We start from the raw sequence: 15,042 nt of genomic DNA, 5'->3' as shown, positions 1-15,042 counted from the left end.
CATAATTGGATGTTTTTAAATAAACACTGACAAAAAACTACACAAGATTTAGGGAAATATGATGATATATATAACACTGATATAAGTGATCACATGGTTTGGACCAATATTGTGTTTAAATAAAGCGTTCACAGTTTATATATTTTCCCGGCGTTGAAATCCGGTTCATATAAACGTCTTTTAAATCTGCATGTGAATATCCATGATCACCGGATCTCTGGTGAGTTTGAGGAACACTATATCCAGTCCAGCTTTAGTTTAAACTGGTGTTTCTCCTGTTAAACACACTCAGTGTGACGTCATACTGGCGGTTCACATTAGCTAACAATAAAATGAATCACAGTCATAAGTTAACAAATGTCTATAATAGTTTTAAAATTGAGGCTAAAAGCACACGTTACCCGCTGTGAGAACACTCATGAACGGGTTTCAAGTGTGTGTGTTATGTGGTTCTTTGTATTTTTAGCATTATATTCCTGTTCTTCTTTATTGTAAAGCACTCTGGGAAACCCGTGCTGCATTAAACTCTATATGAGGATGAAGAAAGTGAAATGAAACCTTATGCTAAAGTGTTACTGAATTAGTGAATTATGCTGTATAAAGTAGAAGTGTCACAATATATCGCAATGTAAAAAAGCATATTATGATATGGTATATACGTGGATAGAGAGTTTTAGTGTCAGTATCAGTGTTGGGGAAAGTTACTTTTAAAAGTAATGCATTACAATATTGCGTTACTCCCTTAAAAAGTAACTAATTGCATTACTTAGTTACTTTTGCGTTACTTTTTTCCCCATCTGAGCAGGGCTTGTTTTTTTATAAGACAAAAGATATATTTTTGGCCAAAAGTAAAGACCCTTTCACACTAAAAGTGAAATAATTATCTAATTTAACTGAATGAAATGTGTACAGTAGAGGAAAGCACACAAGCAAACCTTTCTATCTATCTACAGTCATTTCTGCTTATTAAACTGACTCATCGAAGCTCAGAAGCAAGTACATCGGTCAATAAAGTGAGATTAAATACATAAAAATGTATGTTTTATTTATCATATTTAGTTATTTCACTGATTTTATGTATTTTGAGGAATATTGAATATTCTTTTGTGTGAGATGTGCAGATGTGTGTGTGAGATGTGCAGATGTGTGTGAGATGTGCAGATGTGTGTGTGTGATGTGCAGATGTGTGTGTGTGATGTGCAGATGTGTGTGTGTGATGTGCAGATGTGTGTGTGTGATGTGCAGATGTGTGTGTGAGATGTGCAGATGTGTGTGTGAGATGTGCAGATGTGTGTGTGTGATGTGCAGATGTGTGTGTGTGATGTGCAGATGTGTGTGTGAGATGTGCAGATGTGTGTGTGATGAGCAGATGTGTGTGTGTGATGTGCAGATGTGTGTGTGTGATGTGCAGATGTGTGTGTGAGATGTGTTGATGTGTGTGTGATGAGCAGATGTGTGTGTGTGATGTGCAGATGTGTGTGTGAGATGTGCAGATGTGTGTGTGATGTGCAGATGTGTGTGTGTGATGTGCAGATGTGTGTGTGAGATGAGCAGATGTGTGTGTGAGATGTGCAGATGTGTGTGTGTGATGAGCAGATGTGTGTGTGTGATGTGCAGATGTGTGTGTGAGATGTGCAGATGTTACCGTGCGCTCTCTGGCGTTCCCCAGCGGTCTGCATGCGATCTGGTAGAAGTCCACGACGCCGTCCTCGCTCCAGACCAGCGTGAGTGCCGTGTCGCTGGCGTTCACCGCGTACAGAGACCTCGGAGGAGCCGGTTCTGTTCGTAAAAGAGCCCAATGTCTAACTTACAAGTTCCTCTAAGGACAGTTTAAAAAGACGAGGTAAAAAGGGAAGATGAAACACACATCCACATCAATTCTGGCCAGTTCTGCACAGGAAGTCACAGTCAAATACGCTATTATTAGAAGCAGAAAACACACTCTCAGCAGCGCTAACTACTGACGCTTCATGTTTAGTCTAATATCTTAACAATCTTAACATCAAGGCGCTTTTACTGGAGACGCAACATGACTGAAGATACTGAGATGTGAGAAATGCATGAAATTAAGTGAGTTTGTGTTTAAAACAAGAATAAATATCTGACAATAGAGTAAAAAAAACAACCTAAACTGCCTTATGCTTTTTTTTCCAGATATTCCCTGTCATGCAGAGAGTAATAAAGCGGTTTGCACATAAACAGTCAGTCTCCTAAAAGAAAGAAGTGATTCTGAACTGTAATGAGTCGACAGTAATTTAGTCTCACTTCCTGCTGATCCTGCGTAGGTTTTTAACTAATTTGCATAATGCCGCCTCTGGTCTTGATTGGCTGAGCAGCGTCTCTAAGCTCCGCCCTCAAACACTGTAGTGTATCTGAGACTGGAAGAGTTTGGTTCGTGTCGAGAAGACGCTGTTTTCTGAGATTGAGACGGTAAAACCCACGCAGCTCTCAGAGAGGCGGAGCTTAGAGAGACTGAATCTGACCAATCACAGCAGAGCAGCTCTCAGAGAGGCGGAGCTTAGAGAGACTGAATCTGACCAATCACAGCAGAGCAGCTCTCAGAGAGGCGGAGCTTAGAGAGACTGAATCTGACCAATCACAGCAGAGCAGCTCTCAGAGAGGCGGAGCTTAGAGAGACTGAATCTCCGAACGAAGTGTTTCAGAGACTGAGAGAACAGAGCTGATGCTGCGGTGGAGATTATGAGAGAGTTCGTGTTTTTTGACATTTGTCCAGTTGTAGGAGACTCCAGAAACAACATCAGAAACATCATAATAGATTTTGTGCTGGGAAACGTGACAGAAATACTGAGGAAGAAGCTCATTTGTCTGCAGTGTGGTTTCAGGGTCACTGACCGAGCTTCATGATGTGCGGCACAGACGTGTTACAGCTTCTCTCCGTACAGGCGGTGACCGTCAGATTATAGAGATCGCCCGGAGGAAGAGTCAGAGACGCCTTCATCATGCTGGGAATCACCTGGAACACACACACACACACACACACACACACACACACACACACACACACATCAGCTTTACACACCAACAACCAGTCAAATCAAGTTCGTTACTCAGTGAGCGTGAGACTCAAAAGAACCGATTCATTGTTCATTGGTTTGTTTGAAACGCTCAGCTGACCGATTCAAGTGCGCTGGACCATATGAGATTCTACACAGTTCAGCGCATTTGGATCGGCGGTTCGTAGATCGACTGATCGAGTCTGTTTTTCAAAGATGGATTCTGCTTATATACGTGAAGTTGACTGTATGTATAAAATATCTTCTTATTAAACTGTCTGGACACTGTCAAAGTTCTCAATGCTTCGGTTTGAAGGTAGGGACCCTCATTATGCTACCGTGTTAGTGTGGGGCTATTTTGAGCCTTGTTAGTGGTATTAACAAGCGATTTTTATTTGTCATTACTCTACGCCCCATATACTAGCGTTATACTAGCGTTATAGGCTAAACTGTTTTTAGAGATAAAACTATTTACATTCGATAATCATGAAAACAAATCTCAGATAACGGTTGACTAGGTAACAATGTGTAATTAGACCAAAGGTTCATTTTGCGCCGGAGTTCTCCTTTAAACTTTAATAATGAGGAAGAAAATCTCACAGTAAATAATCAGATCCTCACTGTGCCGTAACATTATATATACAAATGAATTATACACAGACACACACATATATTATGTAAACACACTGTTACTGTATTTTGGATGCGATTAATAGTACCAAGCACTACTACTAATACTACAGTTCTGTAGAATTAACAACACAATATAATACGCAACAGTTAATCACATCCAAAATAAAAGTGTGTGTTTACATAATATATGTGTGTGTACTGTGTATATAAATACACACACATATATAAAATAAAATAAAAGTATTTGTATATAAAACATACATTTATACATACACATATAAATACATATATATACACATATAAATATACATATATATACACATATAAATATACATATATATACATTTTATATAAATATATATACAGTATAAATTATTGTAAATATTTGTAATTACAAATATTTCTATAAATATATACATACATGTGTATTTATATATACACAAAATAATCATACACAGCAGAAACTTTTATTTTGGATGTGATTAATCGTTGACTAAATAAAGCAGAGTTCATCAGAAAGGCTCGAGAACACGACTCTTCTCTCTCGAGGTGTCGCTGGTGCGCGTCTGGAAACATTTACACATCGCTAATGAAACGTTGGCGGTGCGTTAGATAAATATGTGTGTCTGGTAATTGGATTCATTAGCGGCTAACGACACAGTGACGTCGCTCGAGGGAGAACCTCATGAGCCAGAGCTGATAAACCCCCAGAAGAAGTGTTTTACCCTCACGTGACCGCCGTAAATGTGTGTGTGTGTAATTAATTTGTATATATAAAAGCACCAACATGCGTGTATATACTGTAGTCAAAATGTGAAGTGGATCAAAAAAGGTCATGAAAGTTCGTCAAATAAAGACAAGAACGGATATTGTTCAATATTCACGTGTAGCGTTGAGGACTCACGTCGATGGCGTAGCGTCTCCGGGAGCCCTTCCGGCCCTCCGCCTTCACCTGCCAGTGTAACATGCGCGAGTGCGACAGGTCGGTGAACAGATCCCCGTAGCTCCAGCGCACGTACAGCGTCCCGTGAGAGTATTCCACCGAGGAGATGTGAGGAGCTTCCGGAGCTGTGGACACACCGGAGGTTATTAATGGAGGATCGACATATATCCTCCTCATATTCTCCAGTGTTGCGGCTCCTCTCTTCCCAGTCTGTCAGTAACGCTCTGTTCACTTCCTGTCTCTATGAAGCCCCTCCTTCTGAAAAGCACACTGTGCTCTGATTGGTCGGCTGGAGCAGTGTGTTGTGATTGGTCGAGCGCTTCGAGTGTGTTTGGGAAATGCCCCGCCCCTTACCATTACCGGCAGTTTAACCAAAGAGTATAGAAGTAACAAGAGGCGAAACTCCGTTGCAGTTTTGACAACAATCGCTAGATGGCGCTGCGGTCGCGCTGACGCCATTTTGGACTGAACCAACGGCTTTACCGTTAGCACAACTATACAGCATTATGTCTGGAAATGATTGGAAACAAAGAAAACAGTGTTCTGCCATCAACTGCAACAACTACCAGTATACAACCAATCAACTAGCATTTCATAGATTCACCAAAGATCCTGAGAGGTAAAGTAGAAAAGGTTTTTATTAACGTCAAAGTGAGCTAACGGCAACGATAACAGGTGCTGTAACGTTAAGCTATCCTATAACCGCAGTAACAGTTTATTATAACGTTATGTGTTTGGTCGAAATTGGCTTTTTAAATCGCATATTTTCAGAGATAACACCTAACCTGGCAAATTACCGCTTTATTAATTCATTGTTATCACTAAATTAACCCTTTAACCCTTTTATTTATATAATTTCGATTTCAAATAAATGATGTTCTTTTGAACTTTCCATTGTTCAAATAATCATGAATTTTTTTGATCACAGATTCCACAAAAATATTAAGCATAACATTGATAATCAGAAATGTTTCTTGAGCAACAAATATGTTTGGAAAAGTATGGAATTTGATTTTAATCATTTCCAGACCTGGATCATTATGGAATTTTTTTTTCCCACTTTCCAGACTATTGACAAAATTGCAATATCCATATTGACCATTCACATTTCTAAAAATAAAAAAGCAGAACATAAAAGCAGAGTGTTTTCATGGCAAAAGTTTATATACACACGCAAGGTCTCTCACTCCCTCACCATTTCTGCCGTGTGCGCAACAAGGTCTGGAGCTGCGCGCTCTTGCTCGCTCGCTCTAGATTTCGGGAGATTTTAGCTCATTTGCCGGCATCAGGGAGCCGCTATCAATATGCGGGAGACTCCCGGAACTTCCGGGAGACTTTGGATGTCTGCTATAGAGATATTAAAAACGAGAAACAACTATTTAGTTCCCTTAACAGCTTTTGAATTGGAACCGGTATCGTTCAATTCTATGACGCGTTCAGTCCAAGATGGCGGAGCTGCAGCTCTGCGCACGGGTGCGTTTGTTGCAATGGAACGTTCTATTGAGTTTCGCCTCTTGTTACTTCTATACTCTTTGCTTTAACACACTACTAACTAACTCAACCAGGCCCCGCCCCTTTATTCTGCGCATTAATTATTATAATGAGGAATATTGAAGACTACAGAGGAGGCGTTTCAGGAGTTCAGAAACACTGACACTGATAGAGAAGAACTGGAGATTTTTTATGCTCGAAAAGCAGAATCGAATTTTAAAGAATGTTTTTAGTGTGGAGAACTTTTCAAGCTTCTACTGACAGGTGATCTCGTGTTGTCTAAAGTAACGACTTCGCTACCAGGTGAAGTATATACATTAAAAATGTGAGGCTTTGAGCGGAATCATAAGCACCTCTGATTGGCCATCGTGTTCACGAGCTCATCTGGTCTGTGATTGGCTACAATGATCAGCGAACGGGAGCGTTTGAAAGTGTTCTCTCTTGCCAGTCGCCTTTTTCTCCTTTGTTGCCATTGGGACATTAAATTTAATATTATTGATCTCCTGCATTGACAGCATTATATGAGAACTGAGCTGGACGATGACATCATTGTTTTCTCCAGAGCGGATATATATATATATATATGTTTGAAAAGTGTTTGAAAGCACAAGTAGACATCTATCAGCGGACCAGTCCTGCTTTCAAACGCTCGCGTGTGTGTATGTATGTGTATGTGTGTGTGTGTGTGTGTGTGTGTGCAAGCGCTCACTGGAGAGCCTCACTGATGTATATTTAGAACATGTTTTTGAAGCGCGGATCGTTGTAGCCAATCACAGACATATCTGATGAGGGCATGAACACAACGGCCAATCAAAACTCTAAAATGCATAACTTAGTTTCCTCTGATAACAGAAACTGTAAACTGTAATGTGGACTCTCTGTAAAGCTGCTTTGAAATGATGTGTATTGTGAAAAGCGCTGTAGAAATAATCATGAATTGACTGGTGTGATGTGGCCGCGCACCTGTAACGAAGCTCGCGGTGGAGCCGTCGCAGCAGCTCAGAGGCGGATCGCCCCACGTCACCATCGTCACACGGAAGGTGTAATACCAGGCCGGCAGCAGATCCGTCACTCTCTGTGGGACACGAGAGAAGCGACTCAGGGAACGGGAAAATGATGATGACACTCGATAAAAGCAAGCGGTGCTCACTGCAGACGTGCGCTCCTCCTCCCCGGACCTAATGGGTGGAGCTTGACCTAGTTAGGTGTAGGGATAGGGTAGGGATAGGACATTCAGGCTCCACCCACTATGTCCAGAGAGGTGGGGCTGGACCTTCAAGCTCCACCCACTATGTCCAGAGAGGAGGAGCTGGACATTCAACTCCACCATTGGTGACAATGGACAATTCACCTCAGATACTGAAAATAAATTAAAGGGAACAAGAACAAAATAAGTGTATTCTATGACCAGGGTTCAAGGGTTGTTATTGGTACCTAAAACTGAAGCTAAAACCATAAAAAATGCAATTAATCGAAATAAAATAAACATTAACTGTAAAAAAAAAAAAAAGTGTATATATATAGATACAAATGTAAACTTAATTTATTTCAGCTAGTTGCCAGGACAACATTTATTATTTTCATTGCTTTAAGTTGAAATAACTTAAATAACTACAACTAAATTAACTAAAACTTAATAAAAACTATATATATATATATATATATATATATATATATATATATATAAAAAATGAAAAACAAAAGACAAAAACGCACAACCAAATTACTAAAACTTTAAATTTAAAATGAATGATTAGGTTGCGAGTGCAGTGCGCTTGCAGAGACTCCGCCCACACACTCTTCTGATTGGCTGTGATTTGTGATTGATTAGGTTGCGAGTGCAGTGCGCTTGCAGAGAGACTCCGCCCACACTCTCTTCTGATTGGCTGTGATTTGTGATTGATTAGGTTGCGAGTGCAGTGCGCTTGCAGAGAGACTCCGCCCACAGGCTCTTCTGATTGGCTGAGATTGATTAGGTTGCGAGTGCAGTGCGCTTGCAGAGACTCCACCCACACACTTCTGATTGGCTGTGATTTGAGATTGATTAGGCTGCGAGTGCAGTGCGCTTGCAGAGAGACTCCGCCCACACTCTCTTCTGATTGGCTGTGATTTGAGATTGATTAGGCTGCGAGTGCAGTGCGCTTGCAGAGAGACTCCGCCCACAGTCTCTTCTGATTGGCTGTGATTTGAGATTGATTAGGTTGCGAGTGCAGTGCGCTTGCATAGAGACTCCACCCACAGGTTCTTCTGATTGGCTGTGATTTGAGATTGATTAGGTTGCGAGTGTAGTGTGTTTGCAGAGAGACTCCGCCCACACTCTCTTCTGATTGGCTGTGATTTGAGATTGATTGGGTTGCGAGTGCAGTGCGTTTGCAGAGAGACTCCGCCCACACTCTCTTCTGATTGGCTGTGATTTGAGATTGATTAGGTTGCGAGTGCAGTGCGCTTGCAGAGAGACTCCACCCACAGGTTCTTCTGATTGGCTGTGATTTGAGATTGATTAGGTTGCGAGTGCAGTGCGCTTGCAGAGAGACTCCGCCCACAGGCTCTTCTGATTGGCTGAGATTGATTAGGTTGCGAGTGCAGTGCGCTTGCAGAGAGACTCCACCCACAGGTTCTTCTGATTGGCTGTGATTTGAGATTGATTAGGTTGCGAGTGTAGTGCGCTTGCAGAGAGACTCCGCCCACAGGTTCTTCTGATTGGCTGTGATTTGTGATTGATGTGGCCGTGTGTGGTGTTGTTGCTGGAATAATTTGGAGTCTCCTGTGAGTCTGTCTCTCCACCGGATCATCAACGGCCCATTAGTCTGATGTCCCAGCGTCTGACCTTTGCAGGATCTCACGCTGATTTAATTAGAGACTCTGACCTCGTTGGAACCGTGTTTTCATCCTCAGTCGTGCTATGAACGCGAGACGCTGTGGCGTGTCATTAAATATGATTATAATAATTTCTCACATCTCAGCCGTGACTCAGAATGCATCATAATTACCCATCTCTACTGGTTAATTGCCTGATTACAGGAACGAGACTTCTGTCATTATTGACTCACAACCCTAAATAAAGGCAGAGCGATCATGTCTGCAGGCTTTAAAACACACATATTAAAGACGTTTTTAAGACCCGCACATATAAAACTAAAACTGTGTGTACATTAGGGCTGTCAAACAAAAATGAGAATATTCAGCGAAAAAAATAAAAAAAACTGCACATTCGAATCCATTAAAATTTTTGGTGTGTCAAGATGCGCGAGACACGATGATGACGTCACTGACACGGTGTGTTTTTGTTAGAACAATTGTTTCAAAAGTTAATGCACTTTAAAAAGTGAATGTCATTTAATTTCAATAAAAGATACAATGCTTGATTTGGTTTATATTGCACTCGCTTGCGCCCTCTTGTGGGCATAGGAGACAATAAAGTACTTTTTTCCTCTAATATTAAGTATTGCCTTTGGAATTAGAATATAATTCGAATTTTGCTAATATTTAAAGGTGCAGTGTGTAGTTTTTAGCAGCATCTAGTGGTGTGGTTGTGAACTGCACCCAACAGAAGTTACGGTGGCCGACAGGAAGTGATGTCGTCGTCTCAGACAGCAGAGAGTAGCCAGTTAAATTTACAAAGATAAATTAAGAAATTATGTTTCCTTGATTATTCAGTAAAACGATGTTATTGTGAATATTATTGTTACTCGTTCATCATTGTGTCAGTGTTTTATTCGCTGACTTCAGTGCTTCTTATCATGAAGAACAACATAGCTCATTTTAAGGTAATAAAAACATAACGGTTCATTATGTGAGGTCTTTATACACCACTGAACACATAGTTATGTTTATGATATTGAATTTCTGTCAACAGATCCTCCTAAATATTACACACTGCACCTTTAAGAAAGAAATTTGAATTGAGCTTTTCAGACATTTTGACAGCGCTAGCGTACATGCAGAACAAACTCATACGATCTCAAAATAAATCATGTAAATGAAAAGTGTGGTGTTTCGGTGTTTACCACAGAGGCGATGACGGAGGCGGTGGCGGCGATCTCGTAGTAGGTCGTCCACTGGGACGTCTGCGTGGCCGAGTTGAAGAAGAACGTCTGAAGTACGTACTTCCGGAAGGCCACGTTATACGGGCGCTGCCAGCTGAGGATCACGGCGCTGGGACTGAGAGGATAAACCACCAGATCACGAACACCCGTCGGCTCTGACAGAGGGAGGATTAGCCAATCACAGAGCACAGATGAGTCACAGGAGGCGGAGCTTCCTGATCTTACATGACAGTGAAACTCAATCTGATGGGCCAATCTGTGTTAAACTATTATTCCAGTGTTTTTCTGAAAAATGAGCACTGCATGGATACTATATATACTGCAAAAAATTAGCACACTGAAAAAATGAGCACACTATGTAAAGTATGCATACTAAATACTGCAAAAAATGAGCACACTATGTAAAGTATGCATACTAAATACTGCAAAAAATGAGCACACTATGTAAAGTATGCATACTAAATACTGCAAAAAATGAGCACACTATGTAAAGTATGCATACTAAATACTGCAAAAAATGAGCACACTATGTAAAGTATGCATACTAAATACTGCAAAAAATGAGCACACTATGTAAAGTATGCATACTAAATACTGCAAAAAATGAGCACACTATGTAAAGTATGCATACTAAATACTGCAAAAAATGAGCACACTATGTAAACCATGCACACTATAAATTGCAAAAAATGAGCACACTATGTAAAGTATGCACATTATTGACTGCAAAAAATGAGCACACTATGTACAACATGCACACTATATACTGCAAAAATAAGCACACTATGAAAAAATTTGCACACTAGATACAGCATGTACATTATATACTTAAGCACACTATTAAAAATGAGCACACTATGTACAGCATGCACACTATATACTTAAATAAGCACACTATTAAAAATGAGCACACTATGTACAGCATGCACACTATATAGAGTAGAAACATTAGTATGCTTCTAAACCAAGCAGAAAAGTTACTAACCTATATCAATGATGACGGGTTCAGAGGCGGGACTAACGAGCGGGCCGTTAGTGTGATAAACCATCACTCTGTACTGGGCGCCTGGAGTCAGGCTGCTGATGATGTCACTGGTGAGATTCTCCTATGAGAGACAGGAGAACAGGTCACATGTTTACTTCTGCTCAGGCAATTAGATTCCCCCCCCCCCCAAATCATGCAGTCCCAATTCAAGATATGCATTTGTCGTGTAAATGTAAATAAATAATAAATAAAAATAAACAGATGCAGCTTTGGTTGATGTTGATAACATTTGCATTGATTGATGTATCTGGTTAAAAATCGAGCATGTACAGCATGCACACTATACACTGCAAAAAAATAAACACACTATGAAAATGAGAACCTTATGTACAGCATGCACACTATATACTTAAACGAGTACAGCATGGACACTATATACTGCAAAAATGCGCACACTATGTACAGCATGCACACTATATACTTAAATGAGCACACTATGTACAGCATGCACACTATATACTTCAATGAAGACACTATGTACAGCATGCACACTATATACTTCAATGAGCACACTATATACTTAAATAAACGAGCACAGTATGTACAGTATGCACACTATATACTTAAATAAACGAGCACAGTATGTACAGTATGCACACTATATACTTAAACAAGCACATTATACTTAAATAAACGAGCACACTATATACTTAAACAAGCACACTATATACTTAAATAAACGAGCACACTATATACTTAAATGAGCACAATATATACTTAAATAAACGAGCACACTATATACTTAAATGAGCACACTATATACTTAAAAGAGCACACTATATGCTTAAACGAGCACACTCTATACTTAAATAAAGGAGCACAGTATGTACAGCATGCTCACTACACTTGAGTATGTACTGCGGGCAGCACCTGTGAGCAGTAGGTGTTCTCCATGCGCTGGCTGACGCTGGGCCTCAGACAGGTGAGCGACAGCACTGAGATCAGGCTCCCGTTATACCTGCGAGTCGCCGGAGCCCAGGAGACGCTAGCCGTGCTCGAGTCCAACATCTTCACACTGACCGCCTGAGGACACTCCTGAGGCTGCTCCATCCACTCGCCCCGCGGGCCTGCACACACACACACACACACGCGCGCGCGCACACACACACACACACACACACACACACAAAAGTCACCTCTGCACCCTCTGTAGGCTGTATGGCGTGTGTGTGTGTGTGTGTGCGTGTGCGTGTGTGTGTGTGCGTGTGTGTGTGTGTGTGTGTGTGTGTGTGTGTGTCGGGGGTCATACTGAGGTAGAAGGTGACCCCGGTGTCGGCAGAACTCTCTCGGGCCTCACAGTCTCCGCTCGAGCTGAGTGTTGCGACCCGAACCCGATACGTTCCTGGTTCCGACAGTTCGCTGAAGAACTCGTGTGTGTGTTCATCAACCGTGGCCGTCTCCGTGGAGTTCCCTGATCACACACACACACGTGTTTCCACTAATGACTGAGGGCATTTGCTGCTTGAAATACTTCTATTAACAGTGTAAAAGTGAAGCGGTTTAATTTTTCATTCACGAGAGATTCTTCTCACCGTCGCGGTAGATGTAGATGTTAAACCCGTCGAACGAGGTGTGTGTCGCCGGCGGAGACCAGCGCAGCTCCAGCAGGACCGACAGCGGATTGGGCCTCACTCTGGGGTCAAAGGTCACATCCAGCCTCACTCTGGGGTCAAAGTTCACATCCATGGCTGAACCCGGCTCGTTCGAGTCCTCGTATTCTGGAAGCACTGCGTTGACAAACTCCTCCTCCTCCCCGGTAGGGGCGGGGCTTCCCATAGGCTCCGCCCACATAGGCTCAGTGCCGTTGTCATGTGTGGGTTCGGTTGTGCTGCTGTTGCCGTCGGTTACGGACTCGTTCAGGGGCGTTTGGGTGACGCCCACCTCATCAGGATCCGCCCCTTCCTGTTCTTCGGTTGAAGGGACGTCACGTGTCCTGCGGAGGAATGATGCATTGTGGGACGCCTTCAGAATGGCCGCGTGCGGGTCAGATCCGCTGAGCTGGAGGATTTTGAGGGACACGTTGAGAGGAGGGTTTGGGACTGCAGACAGAACACATAATTTATCATTGATTACTCAAACAAAAACGATCAAATTAAATTATGAGTAATTATTGAGGAAAAACGGTTCAATTATATTTCAAATACATATTTTCAATGTATTCTTAAGCACTGAATAATTTAAAAAAAAAAGGAAAAAAAAGGTGTAATTATTTAATTATTTAAATCTTTTTTATATATATTTCAAATACATATTTTGAATATGACAATATTTTGTACTAAAGTGATTTCAATATTTATTTATTCAATGTATAATTTTAGTTTTTAATATTCTCAGATTAAACCAAACGTAGTATACAAAATCTAAAAGATAATAAAATAAAAAAGATTCAATAAAATATTAATTTAAATAAATAATAATCAAATTAAATTATTCATGTTCATTTAATGATATTATTTTGAATGACAATTGAGCACATTTTAGTTTGAGTTTTTCAACAGTTACTGTCATATAGTAATTTATTTAAATAATGTATTTATTAATATATTTGCTATAAAATATTATTGTGAATAAAATCATTATATTTCTGAGTCTAGTTTGTCTTTAAAATGACAGTAATGTGAGTTTGTAGGAAATAATGAGTTAAAATAAAACATTGGTCCTCGATTATTAGTCTCTCGCGGGTTTGGATAATTAGCGTCTTGCTGTGAATCCGGAGAGTTTCCATCAATAATTAACAGCTCGTGACCTCGTTCAGTGACTGACTAAAGGTCATGTGATGATGATGATGATGATGATGAGGTACCGGTGCGGTGCTGGCGGGGCTCGAGCAGGACCGGGCTCCGGCTGACCATCGGCCTCTTGTTGACCGTGGCCTCAGAGATCAGCTGGAAGGAGATGTTGCTGTAACACACACCCGACAGCCAGTGCCTGAACACCGTCCTGCCCTGCTGGAACTCTGCAGAGAGAGAGAGAGAGAGAGAGATGAAGAGTAGGGTTGCGGATCGATCCGCCAGCGCTGCTGAAGACGCGAGGACGCGCACCTTTATAGAGCATGTAGCGCTGCTGGCGGCCCTCGCTGAAGCTGATGTTCACTCGGCTGAACACACTCCGGTCCGGGGAACGCATCTCGAACACCACAGCGCTCTCTGGAGACGGCCCGTAATCAGACACCTCAACACTGTCTAGAGGAAGAGGCCCTGAACACACACACACACACACAATATAACAATTACTATTAATTACTGCATATTTAAAATGTAATATATATATATATATAATATGTGAATAAACAAAACAGTAAATTAATTCATTATAAAATATATATATATATATATATATATATTTATATTTATAATTAACTAATAACTGTTTTGTTGATTTAATTTATTTAATATTTAATAAATAACCATATTTTCATTATTTATTTAGTTATTCCTTTATATTTTCAATTATATATCAATATTACCATTTTATTTATATATTTTACCATGAACTTTTATTCATTATTTGTACTCATTTATTTATTTTATTTATAAATGTTAAATTTTTTATTCATTATTATTAGCTTTTTTGATTATGAGGTTATGTACGAATTTATTTATAAATGTTAAATTTTTTGTTAATTATTAATGGCTATTTTAATTAATTAATTAATAATTATTATTAGTATGGTTATTTATTAACTGATTTACTTATAAATGTTTTATGTTTATTTAATTGATATTGTGTATTTTAACTACTATTTTTATTTATTAATTTATTATTTAATTCATAGGTTTTCATTTATTTATAATTATACATTTAATTTATATTAAATTATTCGATTTAATTCAATAATTTAATGTTTTATTATTTATTCATTATTATTGT

General features: G+C 40.1%; 1 protein-coding gene across 3 annotated transcripts in view; it reads right to left on the bottom strand.

The window, feature by feature from the left end:
• The window catches only part of ptpro (protein tyrosine phosphatase receptor type O), a 51,536-nt gene that overhangs the window by 22,505 nt on the left and 13,989 nt on the right, over positions 1-15,042 (bottom strand). For 2 of the 3 annotated variants that reach the window (XM_079623899.1, XM_079623900.1), the window contains exons 3-13: positions 14,214-14,369; positions 13,976-14,128; positions 12,705-13,211; positions 12,422-12,583; positions 12,043-12,239; positions 11,113-11,233; positions 10,089-10,282; positions 7,045-7,156; positions 4,552-4,715; positions 2,854-2,974; positions 1,646-1,779 (exon numbers count right to left, since the gene is read on the bottom strand). In XM_079623899.1, coding sequence (XP_079480025.1) covers positions 1,646-1,779; positions 2,854-2,974; positions 4,552-4,715; positions 7,045-7,156; positions 10,089-10,282; positions 11,113-11,233; positions 12,043-12,239; positions 12,422-12,583; positions 12,705-13,211; positions 13,976-14,128; positions 14,214-14,369 — 2,021 coding nt within the window. The other variant, XM_079623901.1, reaches the window with a different exon arrangement.

The sequence above is a fragment of the Phoxinus phoxinus genome (assembly GCF_949152265.1).
Source record: "Phoxinus phoxinus genome assembly, chromosome: 9".
In the NCBI taxonomy this organism is placed as follows: Eukaryota; Metazoa; Chordata; class Actinopteri; order Cypriniformes; family Leuciscidae; genus Phoxinus; species Phoxinus phoxinus.
This window is presented reverse-complemented; position numbering and strand designations above follow the sequence as displayed.